This window comes from Marmota flaviventris, chromosome 15 (assembly GCF_047511675.1).
Source record: "Marmota flaviventris isolate mMarFla1 chromosome 15, mMarFla1.hap1, whole genome shotgun sequence".
In the NCBI taxonomy this organism is placed as follows: Eukaryota; Metazoa; Chordata; class Mammalia; order Rodentia; family Sciuridae; genus Marmota; species Marmota flaviventris.
The window spans coordinates 78582470-78605159 of record NC_092512.1 but is presented as its reverse complement, the minus strand read 5'-3'; the positions used below and the strand labels follow the sequence as shown (position 1 = coordinate 78605159).

The following is a 22690-nucleotide window of genomic DNA, read 5'->3' as shown; positions in this document are numbered from 1 at the left end:
AACATCCAAAACATCACATAGGCCATAGTCCCAAACACTACCTTCCAGGTCAGTATCATTTCTAAGCACTGAACTGCTAAATACATACAGGGCTGAATCTTGTGGAATGGACAATTGATCATGGAAGCTACTACCCATCACTACTGTCACTTAGAATCAACAGACTCTAACAGGTGTCTTCACATGATCCCAGATTTCTCTCCATCCAGGTCACTAATCAGGTCAGAAAAGAAACCAAAAGCCAGGTAAGGAACACATGCTTATAATCCCAGTTACTCAAAGGTTGAACCAAAGAATGACAAGTTGAGAGCCACATTGAACAACTTAACATGACCTTGTCTCCAAAAAAAAAAAAAAAGTTGTTTGTTTTTTTTTAATTTAAAAGCAGAGGGCTCAGGATGTAGCTAGCTCACTAGCAGAACATCACTCGTTTCAACCCTCCACCTCCCTCGCTCCCCCACCCCCTGCGTGCGCGCGCACACACACACACACACACAAAAGGGGTAACCAAGAAACATTGGTTGGGGCTCAGAAAAACATAAAGCAAAGAATGATGCTTCTACAAGACAAGCACTTTGAACTGGAGTAAACCAGACAGCCTCAAGAGCAAATTATCTTCTAACTTCTCTGATCCTTTCTCCTATTCCTTTTATTCCCCAGGTAGGCCACAGAAACTAGAATTCCTCTTCGTTAAGGTGGATCACAGGAACTAAAGCTCCTCTCCCCAGGTCAACCGCAAAAACCTATATTTTACTTTGACCTTCCCCTGCCATTCTGTGTTAAAGCTGGTCATAAGGAAATTCTCTGTCCTACCCTGTCTGACAGATCATAAAACCCTCATTCCAGAAGGGTCTTACCCCATACTGAGGAATGACTGAAACAGAGACACAAAGACAAACCTGAACAACTAGGTTTTGCTACATTTCCCCCTTCCGTTTACTGTATTACATCAGAACTTTTTGTCTTGTCACATTTCTACACAGCCATACTTTTAACTATTAAAGATTATATTGTAAAGTCTATTTAAACAAATTTAAAATATTCAGAACAGACAGCTACATATTCTTAAGGTCTCGATTCTTACAATGAAAAAAATATACATTTTTCACCCCTACACAATAATTTCAACTTTCAAACTTTATTCTCCCTACAGAGAAAGATCACCTACTTTTTTTTTCTTCTTTTCCTTCAATGTGTTGCCTCAGTAGTTTATAATAGTTAAATCGGGAACCAATCTAAATGCCCATCAGCAGAAAATATTGTTAAATAAAATATACAATCTAAAAGTTGTGCTTATATATAAAACCATACTTTGAGGCAGCCAGTATTTTTAAAAGAATGGAGTAGTTATTTATCTATTGACATGGAATTTAAGAGATATACTTTCAGGTAACAAATGCAAATGAAAATCTGCAGTGTGCCTCATCTCTACCTATATGAAAAGAAAAAGAAGTTTATTCACACTTATTTGTATGTATATAAATTAATAGTTTCTATCATTTCAGAGATGTGTAGCTGCCTCTAAGTAGAAAAATTAGGAGGCCAAGAAAGAGACATTTTCAAACTATATATTTCTGTACCACTTAAAATTTGAACCATGTAACTATTTGTCTATTTTTTAAATCAATGAATAATTTAAACTTGCTTAAAACCTAAAAGTAGTGTTTGTGATTACCGTGATTAAGTTAAGGGCAGACAGTGACCAACTGATTAGCTTGACAACCAATCTCACTTTACATTCATGCATTTTAGCATTCCAAAAAGCAAACATCACTATCACCAACCTATCTTAAGTTGATGATTCTTACCAGCATTATATTTTTAATTAGCAAAACAAGAATTAAGTATCTAAACTAACACAATGTATTGCAAAGGCAAGTAAGAGAAAAAACTAACTTCTGCATAATAACCATTAACAATTATAGGTAATCTAAATAAATCTAAAATTTTATGAGTTCTTCAGGAATCTAAAAGTGATGTGTCATCTATGTTGGATCTTCCTGATATCACCAAAAGGAATAAAACAACATAGTAAAAAATAGTTTTATTCCATATTTCATTTCTATAAACACAAAAGAAGCTGTGAAGTCAATTTATGAGAATATTGCAGTTCATTAGGAAGCTTGCCCAACTCAAGAACATAAAAAAGAAATCAAACGCAAAATGTTAATTTTACACATTTTTATATACAACACCAAGAAATCACATGCATAAACTGTTTTGGGTTTTGTTTTGTTTTGTTCAGTTTTGATTTGAGGGGGGGTAGTTAACTAGGAATTGAACTCAGGGGCACTTGACCACTGAGCCACATCCCCAGCCCTATTTTATATTTTATTTAGAGACAGGGTCTCACTGAGTTGCTTAGCGCCTCACTATTGCTGAGGCTGGCTTTGAACTCATGATTCTCCTGTCTCAACCTCCAGAGCCGCTGGGATTACAGGTATGTGCCACCGAGCCCCACCATAAACTGATATTTTTAATAAATGATTGATAATAATTACCTAACAATGTGAAAAATAAAGAATTCATATAACAGCCCACAAAAATAAAACCTGGTTACTATAGACACAAAACTCCAATAAGCTTGTGGTGGGGGATGAGTGAGAGGATGACACATTCAGCACTAAAACCAAACACTACTTAAATGCCAAAGGGGCAGTTTACAGTGATCATTTCGATACTCATTTACCCATATTTTCTGAGCAGCTACTGGGAGATGCTCAGACTACTGAGAGATACACACTGTTTCTGCTTTCCAGAAACTTATACTCCAATTACAACTGCTAGTATACTAAAAAACAAATTATGAGTAGAAAGTATCAAAGATTAAAGGGCTACAAGAACAAAGACAGATTTTACTACTACACAAACAGGAAAGGTAGGAGTGGGGAATAACCATGTATGAGCTAACCTTTTACACTGAGGAGATAAGAAAAAATTCCAAGAAATAAAAATGCATAAATAACCAAAAAAGTTAAGTAAAACTTAAAGTTTACATTCTTCAGAGAACATACGTTAAAAAATAAGTTTGATCACAAGAAGAACTAAGTTTCAAAATGGACTGGGGCCAATTAATGCAGAAAAACAATGCTGAGTAACTGGAACTTTATTATAGCTTTGATGAAAATAGCCTTTGGGCAGAGGCACGGTGGTCAAGAACACAAACCTTTCAAGAAAGACATGCTTAAAAATAAAATCTGAGCTCTTCTACCCATTAGCAATTCCTTTGAGCTGGTGAAGTCTCCACCTCTTCACCTGTGAAGTGGGGATCATAAAAACTACCAACATAAATTAGTATGACCAAAAGAGAACAAAGCACCCAGACAACGACTGACATAAGACACAGCCAATAACTGTTTCAGGATTTTTGTTTTGTCATCAAGCAGAGACTATAATGTTCAAGGATGCAGGTAGGACAGTTTAATAGCAATATGCATGATGAATGGTATGGCAAAACCCCCTAGAGATTAGGAATGTCTCATTTGCACATGATTGCTCGAAAAAATGGAAGGGAGGCAGAAGAATCAGGAAGCACAATAAAATGACAAAAAAATAACATCTAAGGAGAGTGAAAAATCAAAGATGACCTTTTGAGTAGCAATAAATCCTACCATCATATACAACAATAATGCACCAATAAAAAATGTGAAATAAAAAAAATGGTCTTTTGATTTTAAGCCTGGATGACTAAGAAAATGTTAAGTTCATTAATATAATTGAGGAAATTAGGGGAAAAGAATACATACACAAAGCTATTCATTAAAAAAAATAAAATGACAGCCAGCAAGAGTTTATTAAGGAGAGGGGCTGGGGATGTGGCTCAAGAGGTAGCGCGCTCGCCTGGCATGCGTGCGGCCTGGGTTCGATCCTCAGCACCACATACAAAGATGTTGTGTCCGCCGAAAACTAAAAAATAAATATTAAAAAAAAAAGAACTGACTTATAATAATATGATTATTATAGGGGCTTACAAGAGCCTACAGATTACGGAAGTATTACCTATTCCAACTCAATCCCTAACAGGACACAGCTAATACATGCTAATGATTATAATTAGATATTTTTTCAGCATATGGAAGCTCACAGAACTGTAACTCAAGCAAGCTCTCATCTTCCCTGACATCCATGCACACATCTGACTCCACTGATTACTCCTCTTTGTAGAAATCCCTCTCCATTATCTACTCTGACAGCCAATTCTCAGATCCTCCCCCTTCCACCACCATTTTGGTGTCTCTTTTTATGTTAACTAGTTTCTCACAAAAAAAAAAAAAAAACCTACCTCGGAGCAGAGTCTTTATGCAATTACACAATAGCTATTTTATACAAATTAGTTTTTAAATAGGAGTCTAATACTGCAATGCCCTAGGCACTTAATAAATTTTGTGTTCATTTCCCAAACAAAGAAAAAAGGCCAGTGGGTTTTAAACTCTAGAGATCAACACTGATGCTTTTTTGGTATTATTCATAGGACCAAAAATAGTTGATTTATTTCTGACTACTCATGAATATATGTCCCCAAAAGGACTTTGAGGTTAAACTGAAAAATAAACTTTCAATTTCTTTCCACCAGTAATAAGACAGCTCTTAATTTTTTAAAATACACACAAAGAGCAAGAGTTCCACAGTATAAAGAGACTTTGCTGTGGCTGAAATATTTTGGTCTCATACAACTATAAAACCTAGTAACAAACCAACATCAGCTGTCTAAGAGATATCAGTAGCAGATATGCCACTTAAATATGACTGATTATCATCCTGAATATCTGTGGGTTTCTTCTCAAATACTTATTACAATATATATTACGTACTTAATTATCTTCAGCATTTTCCCTACTTCTTTACACAATTGTCACATCTGCTAAAAAACTAAAATAAACTGAAATACTATGACACACATCTTATTGATGTATTTTAACAGATTAAAATACCAAAAATTAAAAAAGCAATTTCAATCTTTCTAGACTTTTTAGGGAGCTCTTTGTGTTCTTTTGAGTATATTAGCATATTATATGTTCAACTAAATCCATAAAAATAATGCTTACTGAAATGAGATTATCAAACTTTGTAAAAAATAAACAGCTGTGAGAGCTACAATTTATGATATATAAATTTACCATGGCATAGAACAGTGACTAACGCAACACAATCCCTTGGTTAACAACATAAAAACAAGTTTAATATTTTAATAATACATCACCAGAAACCTCATATAAAAAGATACTGTTTTAGGGCTGGGGTTGAGGTCCTGGGTTCAATCCCCAGCACCACATAAAAATAAATAAAATAAAGGTTAAAAAAAAAAAAAGATACTGTTTTAGTTTTTGGCTATGTATCCTTTAGACAATTTTCAATGTACATGATTATCTCCATCTCTATTTTGCCATTTCAAAGAAAGAAAACTAAGATGAACAGTTTTGTAAGGCAATATGCATAAATGGGAGACAAGGCAGAGCAAAAAAAATCCAGGTTCTTGAATTAAGTACACCTGGGTATATGCAGACATCACTACTTAAAAAGCAATGGGTTCTTAAGAAGTTTAATCTCCCAGAGCCTGTTTACTAATCTATAGAATGGGGGAAATGCTACTTATTTTGGTATTAAGAGAAAGCTACTATTATCAGAAACAAGAACTAAAATGCCATGGATGTTTTTGATTCCTTTTAAGCACAGTTCCCCAAAAAAATGCTATACAAGTTAGACTAAGATTTCAGACTATACATGCTTAGATGCAGACCATTGTTTATGATTTTCTCAGTTCTGTTTTCCCTGGAAACTAGCACCAAAATGAACACAACAGTGCATCTTTAAAAAACACAAGTTAGTAATTAAATCAACAATGCCTCCAGCTCTTCTGCACACAAAAATACAAAATGCACCAAGGATTTGCTTTCTGTCTTAATAATAAGCAGGTAGTACCATACTTCCACTTCCAGCTTAACTCCCTAAGGCTTACTTTTCAAAATATTTAAACCCTGGTGTTTCTCCCCAGGCACCCCCCAATACAAAGCTCTGGGCCACTGGTTTTCCACTTTACCTTTTTTTTTTTTTTTTTTTTTTTTTTTTTTTCACAAATCGGCTACTTTATGTTCAAGGAATTAAATGTTTTCATCTGACCATACGGTATATAAATTTATTTGGGAAAATGTACTCGAAAAAACAAAATGTAAACTCTTTTAATAACCTGCTTTATGAAGTCATCCAGCCCCATGTAAACTTACCATTAAGCTTTCTGTAAACATATTACTCAACCTATTTCATATGAAAGTATCACATCTGGCCTTGTACATTCTGAAAGTTTCACCACGTTATTGTTTCAAAGCACTGGCCTTTTAAAAGTAACTGATAATTGAAAATTTGTAAACCAAGTTCAACGATAAAGAAATAACTACAGTTATGCAGTTTTTAAAAAGAACAAAGCATGTTAATAAAATGGAGGGGTGTTCGTGATGTTTTGTTGGCCAATAAAACAATATACTACAGATGACTCAAATTTTGTTTCTAAAGCATAACCCTCAGATGCGCGCGCGCGGGGACACACACACACACACACACACACACACACACACACACACAAATCCTGAACGGCTACACACAGTCGAAGTCTGGTTACCCAGTAATAAAGGAAATATCAGGGATTGGGGGTCAGAGGAGAAGGTATGGGGTCTTCATTGTTTGGCAACTTAATTTTTTTCAATAGTACTTTGTAATTTAAAAAAAAAAAAACTATTCTTAAAAACCTACTCCGCCCTACCCAAATTCTCCTGATTTGTTCAAAACATTGCTATGATTGCTCGAATTTAAAAAGCGGCATACGGAAACAAAATAATAACTGAAAGGAAAATCATGGATCTGCAAAATCACTCCCTTTTAGTTCTACTCCTGAGTCTTCCCTACGCCGGTGTTTAAAAAGGTCCCAAGGAACACGACAGGCACGGCACTTACCACAAACAGTAGTACGCTCAAACAACAACAACAAAAAGTCAGGAGGAAAATGCCAGCGCCTGCTCTAATCCCGTGAGTCTCTCCCCAGCCCGACGTAGGTTGGACTCTTTTGCTTCCAAACCAAAACAACAGAAAGTCACCAGGTCGGTCTGCGGAGGCCCTAAAGGGCCGCAGGGGTCTGCCAACGCCAGCTTCGGGTCTCTGCGGTCCCCAAGCCCAGGCCAGAGCCGCAGGACCGGCTCGAGGACGCGGCACCCTGGCCTTCCCCGGGTCCCCGGCCTCCCGCCCCTCCATGTCCGGGACCCCGACATCCAGGCCCCGTCCGGCCCCCAAGCCCTCCCGGTGCTGGATCCCCGACCTTCCGGCCCAGACCCCTGGGGTCTGTCTCCCAACGCGCCCCCCCGCCGACGACCCGGCACACGCCAAACCCTAAACCCCAAGCCTCCGGGCAGCGGCGTTACCTGTGGCGCGGCGGTCGGTCCGGCCGGCCACAGCGGCGCGGGAGCCAGGCACTAGGACTCTGCAAGGTCCGAGGCCGCCGGCCGCCGCCACCACCACAACAACACCGCCGCCACCGCCGCCGGGGGGGAGGGGCGGGGCCCGGACCTGCGCCGGGGGGCAGCCGGACTGTCCCGGCCTCCAGTACCGCCAGAGAGTTGGGCATGCGCGGAAAGCCCTAGGAGAGACTGACGCTCCTCAGGAGGCCGAAGTCAACAAGGACTGGGGACGCCCCCATTTGGATCCGCCCATCTGGGGATCGCCCCGCCCCAATCCCCAAACAACGCGAGGCCTGCTCTGCTGCCTGGAGACCACAGCGGTGGGAGGAGATCCCGCGAGATCAAGGCCTCTGCCTCCCCGCCCTCTTTCCCACATTTGGGCGCTCCGGTCGTGGTGTGGTCGGTGTTCAGTGGCTGTGGAGGTCCTGAGGAAACAGGCACCTCGACGTCCCCGCCGCTCCCGGGGACAAGACTTCCCGGGTGTTGAAGCATTTTCAAAGGGCTTTCCTGGGTCGGGGGCGATACCCCGCAGGGTAACTTTTGAGCAGCTCTTTTGGAAGGTGCTCACTAATTGATCCTAAGGGCTCAGGGCTTTTCTCATGATTGGGCCACTTTAGAGTGTCCACTTAGCGTCCCAAAGTCCCGCCCCCCACGCCGGTCGTAAGCGCTTCCAGAGCGTGCGCGCCCTCCCCGGGTGGCATGGGCGCCTCGCCTCCGGTTCCTGAAGGTGGACCTGCAGATTCTTGAGACCTTGACCTGACTCTGGGAGGGAGCTATGGGCGTGGGCGCTTGAACATCCCAAGTGTGCATAGCATTCAACACTCTGAAGATATTGTGTCAAGCAAGTTTCTTTTAGTGTGTTTAACCACACGTTATCAAGAGGAAAGAGAAAGTTGAGAAGGGGATAGAGTGGCATATTGATCAACCAAGCTAGGAAAGCACTGCCACTAATGGTCCTGAACAGTAAAAATGTTATTCTTGCTTTTTAAGACTAACCCTAACCCTAACTCCTGGAAAGCTACATACTACACATAATGTTTTTCAATGGATTATAATACACATAAAAGGTATCATTTCTCTGCTAAATATCCAGTGTCACATCGCTTTTCTGTTCACTAGTCTTTCTGTGTATATTCCCCTCCAAACCACTAGTCTGTTAGAGCACGCATTGCTTGAATTGTATTGATTTTCAGCTTTGTTATCAATGATTGAAGACTACCCTTATAGGGTTCTTAAGGTACATTAGAATTAGAACACCCTCGATGCCCAGGTTACTGCTTTCTATGGCAACTGATCCAACTGATGGTGTACAAAGTGTGTGAAAGAACACACTAGTAAGGTCAAAGCTTCAACTCATAAAATAACTTCAGAACAAAATTGCTAGTAAGATGACCTACCATTCAGCTCAACATCATTTTGAATTTAAGGTATGAGTGCATATCCAGTGCTCTGAACTGTGCAAAAATCTCTGCTCATCTGTCTTCTGTAGTATAGCTAGGGGTCACAGATTCATTTAGTCCCATCTTTGGCTCTCTTGCCTGAGCCTAGAGCACTCCTAACTGATGGGATCGCATAACAAGTTTTACAGGATTAGTTTTCTGCTATTCCAAGCAGAAATTTTAGTACATGAAAATATCTTACCATAAACAAAATGAGTACAAATGGTAATCTAAATTAAGAAGAGGGCTAAAATCACTGAACATCTGTTTTGACTTGCCTTCATTTCTTCGTATATTTTCTTTCTCCCTTCTGCTATAGCAATTTTTCACAACTAGATTTCTACTGAATTAAAGTTAGATATAGTTCATTTTTCTCTTTTGCTTTTTTTGTTATTTCATTTTTAATCAGGCTAGTAATAAGTACTTTGTTAATAAAAAGAACCAAGTGTTACTCTTATGAGAATAGCTGAACCACAAATAATCAAGCTATCAACTCTACCTTCCTGTGTTACACATACCTCAGGGTGCCACCCACCTCCACCTGCAGAGGATTTCTGATTGTGTCTCCATTTAACACTTTTTGCATATCATTAATTCTTATGAATGTGTATTCCTACTTACCTGTAACCCATAAAGGGTGGGTGCATTCTTAATGTGTCCAATGTGTCCATTGTTTCTCTCCACAGCCTGGTTTGCTACAATATTAATACTTTGCACCCATTGTTTGCTACAAAATTAATACCCATTGTTGAATGGTAATTTAAATTTTAAATGTTCTTGATCCATTGTTAGAGCAAGTCTGGTCCTGGCCACAGAGGTAACATTTGCTATAATAATTCTTCATACTGGGTCACTTCAATTTTATTATTAAGCAGAAAATACTCAAAGTGTAGTATAGCTGTTTGGCACTCTGTTCAGAGTTCCGTGTAGGCAGAAAACCCTTGTTATATAAGAAAGACTCTGTTATTTAAATGCATAAAGCATTCAACAAATATTTATTAAACTGAACCATGTTCCATATACAAACTACTCTCATCATCCTAGAAGTTCACATTTCATATAGACATGACATTCACTGTTTTATTTGGCCTTGAGAATTGGAAGTCTCCATGTGTTGCCAATATTACCTTAAAACATCTAGTACCTTCCTAACACCTTTTTGGCTTTGTTATTTTCTTTTGTTGTTTTGTTGTTGTTGTTGTTGTTTCGTTTTGTTTTGATTATTTAGTAATTTCCTAACACCTGTGTCATGTAATAGGTTTTGACTATGTTTTTTAGAGCCAAGTCTAGTTTGTTACTCGGGTCTCTCATTTTATCCGCACTATTTGGAGAAAACCCAAAACTAATATCCTACTAAATGTGAAACTAGTTTATTCTTCAATTTTATTTCCTTGTACTATTTTAGTTGGGTCCATAACCTGTACCCACTCCTCAGCACAAAAAAAAAAAAAAAAAAAAATGCCAGTGAAACAAATACTTCCTCTGAAAGAATTATTTTCATTGTACTTAATTTTACTCTATTTGAAAAGCAAAACAACACATCAGCATTTCCTTATGAATTAAAAAAAAAAAAAACTTAATTTGTTTAGAAGATGATAATTGTATTAGTCTGTTAAGGCTGCTACAACTGAAAAACCAGCCTCTACCTCAGAGCAAAGCCTGTCCAAGGAAGGGACATGACCTTTGTCCTTGGAAAGACCCACAGAGCACTCCTAGGCACATTCCCACCCTGCTAAGTTGTTTATCTACAAATAACTGGAGAAATCTGCTGCTCTGGGTGTCCCTGACTCAGTCAGACTAGGTGGGGATTCATAGCAACCCCTAGCATGCATGAGACAAGGAAATACCTGGGATGCCAGATGACCTTCCCAGTAGTTTATGGTGGTTGATAATGTGTTGGAAAACCATGTAGGTATCTGGTGAGGGCTCACTCTGGTTCATAGACAGCAGCTTCTTACTGTGTCTTCACATGGTGGAAAGGAGCAAGACAGTTCTCCCCTAATGACCCAGCAACATCAAATTTCAGAGGAACCAAGAAGTGCAAATTCTTAGGACCAGTCTGACAAATTTAATAAGCCTTCTGGATGATTCTGATACACGTTAAATATTGAGAACCATTGACTCAAACCACAAACTGTACTTGTCAGGTTTTGATTTTTATATAAAATACGTGATTCACACATATGAGAGTGGGTAGAAAATAGGCTTCCTTTTACAAAAATGCTTCATTTTAAATATTGCCAATGTCTATAATAGCTGAGGAAAATGCACCCATTGTTCATGGACTTGCTCCAGGATTTCTTCCACTATGAACCTTTCTTAATCCTTTGGGCCACAGTATGTTTTTGTTGCATTGCTGCCATCATGGTTCTCAGTAAAAATGCTGTGTGTGTTTGTGGATATGACTGAAAAGACGGCACAAGCAGTCCTTTCCCCACTGGAAGATTGCCTAAATTGTGCACCAAAGCTACTATACTGGGCCTTAACCTTTATTTTAGCTGTTCTTTGTTTTTTTTTTCCTTCCAAAACTGCTCAACCAAAATACCCAAGTTGATAGCAGACTCCTGTAGTTTCCAAGCATTTCATAACTATTCTCTATTATCTGAAACTCCCTAATACTTTCAGAAACTGTGACAAAATTTTTATAAAGTTATTTTACAATAAGTCTTTAGAAAAAGCAACCTGGAATCTAAGAGAATGTTACTATTGTAAGACACATAACAAATGTAAATATACACAATTTGCTGTAGTCTACCATTTCCCTCCACCAAAAAAAAAAAAAAAATCACAGAAAAAACCTGAAAGGCATAAAATTTTTAAGATTGTTTTTAATGGCTTAAATTCAGTAACTATTGAAATCTAAGGTATTGTATGTGCAACTGAAAATAAATTATGACAATATACTTTCCTAAAATCATTTAATCTTAAGTGAATACTTCAGAAATTCTGGCTTGTTTAATGTTAAAAATAAAATTTGAGTGTACAACCAGCGATATAAAAAAAATGTGCTCTGTATGTGTAATATGAATTATAATGCATTCATTCTGCTGTCATAGATAACAAATTAAAATTTTTAAAATGAGATAAAAAATGAATAAATAAAATTTGTACAGTCTATATCCAATTGGAAATTAACTCAAATATAATCTCTAATAACTTTAAGCCACAATATATATGCATTATGTGATAAATATGCATAATGTATGTCCCTCCTTATTACTTCATCTGACACTATAGTATCAAAGACATTTAAATGATTGTTTTAGGTCTCATTTCTCAATTTGTAAGAATTTACTTTAAAATACATCTGCTTTTTTCCTCTTCAGCTGGTTAATTCATTATACTAAAGAAAAACATAAAAACTTTAATTATTTTATCTTAAACAATTGAAATATTTGAATAATGAGTATATCAAATATAAATTTTTTTCATTAGAATCACAATTTAGGGAAGGATTTACTCTAAGTAGCTAACTATATGTCATAGTTGATAAAATAATAACAATAATTAAGTTGTTATTTTATTGACAAAATGATATTTAAGATATCCTGTTTCGGATTGCAGAATCACATCGGTTACACATCCACTGTTTTACATATTGCCATACTAGTGTCTGTTGTATTCTGCTGCCAGGGTAAAAAATGGGAGTTCATAACCCACTTGAATCAAAGTGTGAAATATGATATGTCAAGAACTATGTAATGTTTTGAACAACCAACAATAAAAATTTAAAAAAAAAGAAAAGAAAAGAAAAATGGCAAAAAAGAAAAAGAGATATCCTGTTTTCAGCCAGACATGGTGGCACACACCTGTAATCCCAGCTACTTGGGAGGCTGAGACAGGAGGATTGCAAGTGGAAGGCCATCCTGGGCAACTTAGCATTACCTTGTCTCAAAATTTATTTAAAAAAAAAAAAAAAAAAAAAAAGGTAGTGGGAGGGGCTGAGAATGTAGCTCAGTGCTAGAGCACCTGAGTTCAACCCTCAGTGCCACCAAAAAAAAAAAAAAGATATTTCCATGAAATTTTCACCTTCTATATCTCCTTTTTTTTTCAATTTCTTATGTATTTTTCTCTGCATGAGTATTCAGATCCTAGTAAGTAGAAAAAGTCATTCCATTTTTAGAGATAATTAATATTTAAGAAAGGATAAAACTCTTATTTTACACAGGACTCAGATTCATTTTTAGATTTTTTTTATACCAAGTTCTCTTCCAGAGAGTTGCATTTAATCAAGTTTTTTTCATGAATTTGAAAAGTATTACACTGGTATATAACCTTCAAATTTGGTAAAATTAGTGTTTTGCTAGTGAAGAATGGAAAAAGAACCTGGAAATATACCCATTTCATACTTCCTAGATACTATAGGAATTGTATTTTATAAATATAGTATTTTATTTCTGATAAGAAGAAGGAAGGAAGAAAGTAAGAGTGAGAAAAGGGAGGACATAAAGAAGACAAAGAAAACTTAAAATCATCTATACCTCTTATTCTTCATTTAGTAAAGTTTACACAGGCCAAATTAACTAGTCTTTTTTCTTCTACTAGTTTTTCTTTTAATAGTGCTAGAGATAGAACCCAGGGCCTCACCCTTGCTAGGCAAGCACTCTACCACTGAACTACATCCCCAGCTCTTTTTATTTTATTTTTAAATAGGTCTCACTAAGTTGCCTAGGCTGACCTCAAACTTGTGATGGCCAATCCTTCTTTTCCTTTGGTATCACCTGCCTAGACTATCTTGTTATTGCTCTTCTTATAGTTGTGTTCACATTTAATTTGTGTTGACAATTCTGTCTAAATAGATTATGAGAAGTTTAACAGGAGCACAAAGCTTGCTTGTGATAGTTGATCCACTGAAAAATAGTGGGTAGAATTTCCATAATATATAAGCATTTAGGAAAGGAAGGACAAAAGTATAGTTGATGGATTCATTCAACAATTGTTTATTATATTGTAGGATATACTGGACATTAAGAGAAACAGCAGGTAGTAAGTCTGAAAAGGCTCTTGCTCTCTTGGAACCTATATTTTAGTGAGCTGTATACAAAATGGAAGATGAAATTAAGGAATACTAATAGAAACCTTTAGAAATCATCTGATCAGCCCCTCATATTTTACAGACAGGTTATTAATTATAACTTGAAAAATATAGTAGATTTAATATGGATAGGCTAATTCTTAAAATTAAAAAAAAATCAACAAAATAGGCTTTTGTAGAAAAATAAACATTTCTAATGTATTGTCTACAGTAAAGAAAATGGTGACTCTAACTAAAATTATAATTACTCTTATATGGTTTTAAACCTATGAAGATATTCTTTATTATAAACTAAATTTATCAAAACCATAGTAAGTAGGTTGGAATATAGCTCAGGGGTAGAGCGCTCCCCTAGCATGTTCTTGGGTTCAATTCTAGCACCGCCAAATATAAATATATATATATATATATATATATATATATATATATATATATATACACACACACACACACACACACACACACACATATATATACAAACATACATATATACATATAAATTCATTTTTTATTTTTATGTAATCTTTAATTTTTGTTTTTTGCAGTACTAGGGAATGAACACAGGGGTACGTTGTCACCGAGCTACATCCCCAGCCCTACTTATTTTTTATTTCAAGTCAGAGTCTTACTAAATTGGCCCCACTGACCTTGAATACTTACAAATCTTCCTGTCTCAGCCTTCCTAGTTGCTGGGATTACAGGCACACACCACCATACCCAGCTTAAATTCGTATTTTAAAAGAAACTATTAATTTCAATAAATATTTCCTGACACACTAGATAATGCTAAGGATATTACATTAATCTCTGAGATATTTCCTGTCTTCATATGAAAAGCCAGCCTCTACCCCAGAGCAAAGCCTGTCCAAGGAAGGGGGCATGACCTTTGTCCTTGGAAAGACCCACAGAGCACTCCTAGGCACACACCCACCCTGCTGAGTTGTTTATCTACAAATAACAGGAGAGATCTGCTGCTGGGTGTCCCTGACTCAGTCAGGCTAGGTGGGGACCCATAGCAACCCCCTAGCAGCCACCAATCAGCATGAGACAGGGAAATACCTGGGATGCCAGATGACCCTCCCAGTAGTTTATGGTGGCTGATAACATGTTGGGAAACCATGTAGCTCAGCATGTACTCTCCTCGTGGCTTAAACCAGTCAGTTCAAATGAATCCCCCTCTTGTACTAACCAATCACTCCTACCCAACTTGTTCCTGCCAGTGAATGTGCTAATCATGTTTTAGAGTTGTTGTTTGATTTTCCCGCGGTGTGTGATGATTTGCTAAGAGATGCTATGATGTATGTGAAGTCCCTGCCTTCTCCAAAGAATGTATAAAGCTGCTGCAAACCCTGGGCTCCGGGCCTCTCAGCATCACCAGTTGCTGTGTGTGTACAGAGGACCAAGCTAGCTCTCGATAAACACCTCTTTGCTACTTACATCGATTTTGGTCTCTGGTGGTCTTTTTGGGGTCCCGAATTGGCGCATAACACATAAACTTGTTTTCAAGAACTGCATGGAGGGCTTGAGGAGGTGGCTCAAGCGGTAGCGCGCTCGCCTGGCATGCGTGCGGCCCGGGTTTGATCCTCAGCACCACATACAAACAAAGATGTTGTGTCTGCCGAAAACTAAAAAATATTTAATAAATATTAAAAAATTCTCTCTCTAAAGAAAAAGAGCTGCATGGAAGAAAGTTACTCAGGATATAATAGTAAGGGTACAAATAAAATGTTGTAGCAGGGCTGGGATATAGCTCAGTTGGTAGAGTGCTTGCCTCACATGCACAAGGCCCTGGGTTCAATCCTCAGCACCAAAAAAAAAAAAAAAAAAAAAATGCTGTTGCTTCATAGAAGTATTTCTTATCAAAAGTCAAATTTGAATCAAGATGGGAAATTCTGATAAGAACTTTCAAATTACAGAAATGATAAGAATGGTCATTTTAGAGACAGGGATGTCAAAGAGTAATGCTGACCGATAATTTGTGATGTGTTTTCCCAAAAGTGGACTGGCCAGTTGAGGTGATGCAGTAGACACCAAGGAGACAAAACTTAGTGTTCCTTTTTTTAAACTGACATTTGAATTCTGAAATGAAGGTGATGAATTCCTTGGTCAATAAACTCATCTTTCCTGGTCAGATTTTGATCCACAGTAATAAGACCAGACAATGAACTGATAATTCTGATTTATAGATTCTTCCTGTTCTGTAGAGATTGAAAAGTACAATAATTACCAAGAATTAACCAGAATTAACTGATCTTCATATAATGTGTTTTTAAAATTCCATTTAAATTTAATAGTTTGCTAAAATAATATTAAAAATGGGGGCTGGGGTTGTGGCTCAGTGGTAGAGTGCTTGCCTGGCATGCACAAGGCACTGGGTTCGATCCTCAGCACCACATAAATGTAAAATAAAGATATTGTGTCCACCTAAAACTAAAGAATAAATATAATAATAATAATAATAATAATAATGGTTATGACAATAAATCCATTAAGGCAGGACAGAGACTTTTAAATGAAAAATCCTAAAGCAAAATCTTAGGCTAATTAATGTTATTCCTTTTAGCAAAAATAGTGGAAAAATCAGTGTGTTTTAAGTTCTATATCCTTTCCAGTGATATTTATAGAGGTTGGCCAACCCCAAACTTTCTGGAAAAGTATTCAGTGTTATTCACTTTGAAGGTCATGGCGAAGTGACAAACGCAATCCAAAAAGCACAAGTGATTGGATCACGCTTCCCCCATGGCCTCTGCTGCCAGAACTGGCCGTAAATCAGTGTGTAACATGAGCAGCATGTGTGGCAACCACCCTCCCGCTCTTTTTGGTCACCTCAGTAAATGCACTGTGGGTGCCTACACCTCTATAATGTCACCCAGGCCTTCTCCATCTGCATTGTTCTGTGACCCAACCTTTCCTTTCCTTTTAGTGCAGTGTGTTCTATTAGTCCTAGGACTCACCTAATACCATGTTGAAAAGACCATATGATGAAGGAATTCATGACAAAATGCTTCTTATATAAACTGAGTTTTTTTTCCTGCACAGGAATATTTTTATGTAAACACTTCATTAAATAAATAAATAAACCCTCAACCTAAAATTCTTGCAAAGAAATTAAAAATGATGTCCCATTACTCATAGGCAATTTAGACCTTCAGGGTAAGGTACAGCTAAATTTAAAGGCAGGACTTTCATTTCCCTAGCTTCCCTCAGTTACTAGTTAAAAGACTGAAAGTTGAACAGAGATATGAAAATTGTGGCATATATGTGTATTAAGAATTGTAATGCAAAAAAAAAAAAGGAGTACATGTATAATGGCATAATTTGGCGTGAACATACTTTATATACAGAGGTAAGAAAAATTGTGCTGTAAATGGGTAATGATGAGTGTAATGCATTCCACTATTGTCAGGTATGTAAAAAAATAAAGAAAGAAAGAAAAAGGAAAAAAATTTAAAAAGACTGAAAGTTGAGATATATCTCTGCAATATTAGTTTATGTTTCTATTCCATACCTTTTCCCTTTCTCTTAATCTGTTTTAGCAGCTTTAGCGTTAGTTTTCTGCTGCTGTGACAAAATAACTGAGGTAAATCAATTTAAAGGAGGAAAGATTTATTTTGGCTTATGGTTTCAGAAACTTAATCATACTTGGCCCCATCACTTTGGGCCCATGGCAATGCAAAACATCATGGCAGGGAGACAGAACAGCAAAACTGCTCACTCCATGGTGACTGAAAAGCAGAGAACAGGATCCAATATAGCCTTAAAGGGTATACCCTAAATGTCCTACTCCCTCCAACTAGGTCTCACCTTCTGCCACCTCCCATCAATGGATCAATTCATACCACAACAGCAAGTAACCAAGCGTTATGATTTCTCACCTTGGTGAAGTTTTGAGGTTGTGTTTTCTGTTGTTTTGTTGCTTTTTCTTTTCTTTTTTTTTTTTTTTTTTTTTTTTTTTTTGGTAGTGCTAGGGATTGAACCCAGGACCTTGTACATGTGAGGGAAACACTCTACCAACTGAGCTATATCCCCTCTTCAGAGTAAGAATAAAAGAGAGGATTATGAATGCATTGAGCAACAAAATCTATTTCTGACAAAGGGCTGGAAGACCTACTATCTTCAAGTATGAGATAAGCCCTCAGGGGAGAGGGATGCTTGGTTCACATAGGGAGGCAGGACCTTCAGATCTTGGGTTTCTAGCTTTACCTCATTTCTTCATGCCCCAGATATAAAATGGAACCAGCAGAATCTCCAGAAGTGAAGGATTCTTGTCACTTGGGATGAAGTGGCACCCCCTTTCCCCACAGAGAAGCCCTCTTCACCATGGCTGATTTTAGGACTGTCAGAAAAAGAGTCCATTGTAGATAAACTTCCTATTTTCATGTCACCCTGTTTACTTGGCCACTGGCCTAGAAGATACCAGCACTCCAGGTGCTGGACACCCCCTTACTAGTTTTCACAAATGTATCCAGTATAGTACTTTGTAGAAATGTGCAAACAAGGCCTCTGGCCTTGAGCTGGGCTTCACAGAGATGTCTACATTTTTAAGATAAGTTACAAATGGGCCCATGGTAACAGCTGGCAGGGGGAGGAAAGAAAGGGGAGATGAAGCTCTCCCTTCTCAGGTGTTGTCCTTGAAGGGTTAACTTGCCCAGAACAGTGAAAGAAAAAGCTGCTTTTATGTGAACTTTTGCAGACTGTGAACTTCTGAGCCACTCCCTTTACATGCTGGGTATAAAACTCTGAAACTCCCTGAACTTGGGGTTCAGGGGATTGATTGATTACAGCAAAGGCTGTATGTACCCTCTGAACCTGGCTGCAGCCAAATAAAACTGTTTCCTGCTATCTTCGGTGCCTTGCCTCGTTTGTCCCTACAACAGGGATAGTGGGCATTTCACAATCTTTGGCCCCTGAGCAACAGAGCCTCTTCAATGATTTGATCATATGTAAGAGCCCAAATCACCCCCGATCCCAATCCTGGCTGTTGAACCCAGACCTCACACAAGCTAGGCAAGCACTGTACTGCTGAACTATATCCCCCTTTTTTTTTAAATTTTTTAACATTTATTTTTTAGTTTTTTGGCGGGCACAACATCTTTGTATGTGGTGCTGAGGATCGAACCCGGGTCACACGCATGCCAGGCGAGCGCGCTACCGCTTGAGCCACATCCCCAGCCCATATCCCTTTTATTTTTTGAGACAAGATCTCAGTGAGTTACTGAGACTGTCCTTGAACTTGTGATCCTCCTGCCTCAGCCTCCCAAGTCTCTGAGATGGCCCATCAAACTTTCCAAACTAAGATTTTTACCCTCATTAGCTATATTATCTTACGATCTAACACTCGTGTAATCTACTGTGGCTTTAATTACTAGAAAATATTCTTGGAAAGCTCTCAGGTAGTCAGAGGTCTCAACACTTGTGTATACATACTTACCATGTATGTAAGGTGACCATCCTGATTTTCTTAGAATAGTCCCAGTTTACAAACTGGCTATTCTGATGTAATTATTAATTGAGTCCCCTTTCATTCTCAAAAGTTCTCAGGTTTGGATGACAAATTAGTTTTGCTAACAAATGATTCATTAAGCTGTATCAATCTGCCTCGTCTAGTTATGATGATCTAACACAAAAATGAATTAGTTTAACTAATTAACTTCAGTTTTTTACTTATCAGATAATATTCTAGGGCAGCTTTGCTCCCTGGATTGGTTCAGCATTCCAAACAGTGCCACATTAATATGTGCTTTCCACAACTGTAAAGATGCAGAGAGAGCTCTTGCATTTTCTTTTTTATTGTTTTTCTTTGTTTTGCTTGGGGATCCTCCCACCCAGGACTGGGCATTGAACCCAGGGGCACTCTACCACTGGGTTACATCCCCACTGCTTTTTATTTTGAGACAGAGTCTCACCAAATTACCTCCACTGGCCTTTAATTTGCCATCCTCCTGCCTCAGCCTCCCATATAGCTGGGATTATAGACATGTGCCCCTTGCTCGGTTCTCTTACATTTTTCTTATGCTATCAAATAAGTAAACTTGCTTAGAAATGACATACATGCTTCTGTCCACAACTCGTTACCCAGAACTATTCCAGTGGCTCACTCTATCTGCAAGAGGGTAGTAATTGTCCATTTTCTGAAAATAAGAGCACAATCTCTGGTGGATATTCAAACAAGAAGCCAAATACCAAAGAGTTTATTTATTTGGGGGATTATGAAACTGAAAAACATATTCTTAGATGGAGAGGAATGTCCCTTCACTTCTTAACTACCTTCATGCTTAGTCAGAGTCTTGGTAAAAACTCTATGAAGATACCAACTTAATAGAGTCAGGAGTTTAAAGTTTTATTTGTCACTAAAAAGAATCAACAGCAGACAAGAAAAAATTCAAAAGATGATTCAAGATCCTTTCAGTCTAATAACATTAACAGTAACAAATTAAAAATCATTAATGCATACTTTATAAATATATATCTAGCTAGCTGGGGACAGTGACTCTGCAATCCCAGAGAGGAGGTTGAGGCAGAGGACCACAAGTTCAAGGCAAGCCACAGCAATTTAGTGAGACCTTTAGCAACTTAGTGAGACTCTGTCTCAAAATTTTCAAAAAGGTGGGTGGAAGAACTGAAAATGTAGTTCAGTGATAAAGTGCCCTGAGTTCAATCCCCAGTACCAAAAAGATAAACATATATGTTTATCTTACAGTTGTATAACTTAAATAGTAGCCAGGAATAAAGACCCTTAGTGTTTTTTGCAGGTGCATTAATGGACTATTAGCATATCCTTTGTGAAAATTATTGGTTGTGGCTGTAGAAAGAAAGCTTACATTTCAATATAAAATACACACTTGTGGGCTAACAGGTGTTACTCTTTTTTTTTTTTGGGGGGGGGACAGGGCAGAGGTACCGGGGATTGAATTCAGGGTCACTCGACCACTGAGCCACATCCCCAGTCCTATTTTGTATTTCATTTAGAGACAGGGTCTCACTGAGTTGCTTAGCACCTCGCTCTTGCGAGCTTTGATGGCTTTGAAACTGCAATCCTCCTGTCTCAGCCTCCTGGGATTACAGGTGTGCTTCATGGCACCCAGTCAGATGTTACTCTTGTTTGTTGTCTATGAGCTAATTTTCAACTCTGTAACATGCCTGGTTCTGCTGCCTCCCTGCAAATTCTACTGGACTCTACTCTTTCACACATTTTATGAGTTCTTGCCAAATTTTAAATTCTTCTCAATTCCTACTTGTATTTGACTAGAACTCTCTAAACATTTCTAATTTTTTTTTCTATCTCACACCTTCCTGACTTAAACCTGTCAGTCACTGGGTAGAGTGTCACATGCCTGTAATCCCTGCTACTTAGGTTGCTGAGGCAGGAAGATTGCAAGTTTGAGGCTTACCTGGACAATTTAGCAAGATCCTGATTCAATTTTTTTTTTTGTAAAATGAAGGTGTAGGGTGCTGGGGATGAAGCTCAGTGGCAGAGCGCTTGCCTACTAGGTATGAAGTTCAATCCCCAGTTCCATAAAAACAAGTAAATAAAACCTGGCTCTCCACATTCTTAACTGGTCTCTAAGTTGTTTTGAAGCTGGCCTGGCCTTTCTCCCTGAATCTAAAAGATCCCTGAGAGCTGAGGCTGGATATCTGAATAAGATATTTTGAAGGACTTTTCACAGATGATCATGTATAGGCAGACTTCGTGTCCCTTGGGATGCTCACTGGACCGCCATCATCAGCCATGCCCTGCTTCACAAAATAACCATGGTCATGGATGATCTTACCAAACCCTCTCTGATATCTTTGTCATCACCAAAACACTCAAACTGAAGACCAGGACTTGGTCTGCAGCTAGATTTCCTCTGTCACCTTTACTCCATCTTTTGAAAACATTTCAAGCCCATAATCAGCACTCTCAAACGGGGTTTATCATCTGATCCAGCTATTTGTCTTTGGTTTTCTTTTATTTTCATAGAAATGCCCTTCATTATATGCTTGCACCATTCAGCAAAATTTCTCTACTGTCTGGCTGGGGCTGTAGCTTAGTGACAGAGCACTTGCCTAGCATGCATGGGGTGCTGGGTTCGATCCTCAGTACCACATAAGAACAAACAAATGAAAAAGGCATTCTGTCCATCTACAACTACAAAAATTTTTTTTTAAATTTTCTACTGTCAAATCTCAACAGGATGGTTTAGCTTGTCCTTAGTAAACATAAAACAACCAAGCAAGAAATTAATTTATATTGTTCAGAGGAAAAAAATAATGTCTCTTCTTTCCTTAAGAGGGAGGGACTGGCCAAACTTTAATTAAGCTACTTTTAGCCCTCTTCTTGACTAGGCCTTACCCTTGGCCTACTGAGCTCAGTTAGCAAGAATCCCAACACCGTTGTTGGATAAGTCTGCTCAGACTGCCATGATAAAATACCATAGAGCCAGTGGCTTAAACAACAGACATTTTCTTACAATTCAGGAGGTCTGAGATCAGGATGCCTTTATTTCATTTATTTATTTTTATGAGGTACTGGATATAGAACCCAGTGCCTCACATGTGCTAGGCAAGCACTCTACCACTGAGCTGCAACTCCAGCCCAGCATGTATGGTTTCTGATGACCTCTCCCACATAGTTTACACATCTGCTTTCTCATTGTATGCTCATGGGATCTCTTTGCTGAGAGGCAGAATGTGACTCTTTTTTGTAAGGACACTAACTAACCCCAGTGCATCAGAACCCCACCATTATGACCTTATTTAATTAATTTGTTACTTTAAATACAGCCAAACTA

General features: G+C 38.1%; 1 protein-coding gene across 5 annotated transcripts in view; it reads right to left on the bottom strand.

The window, feature by feature from the left end:
• Positions 1-7622, bottom strand: part of Pcmtd1 (protein-L-isoaspartate (D-aspartate) O-methyltransferase domain containing 1) — a 77399-nt gene extending 69777 nt beyond the window's left edge. For 3 of the 5 annotated variants that reach the window (XM_027932836.2, XM_071602374.1, XM_071602372.1), the window contains exon 1: positions 7407-7495. Coding sequence is in view for 1 of the 5 variants with exons in the window: in XM_027932839.2 (XP_027788640.2) it covers positions 7407-7609 (203 nt within the window). In the remaining 4 variants the exon portion in view is untranslated. Of the gene's footprint in view, positions 1-7406 lie in introns of all 5 variants that reach the window. The other 2 variants (XM_071602375.1, XM_027932839.2) reach the window with 1 other exon arrangement.
• Between the last annotated feature and the right edge of the window lie 15068 nt (positions 7623-22690).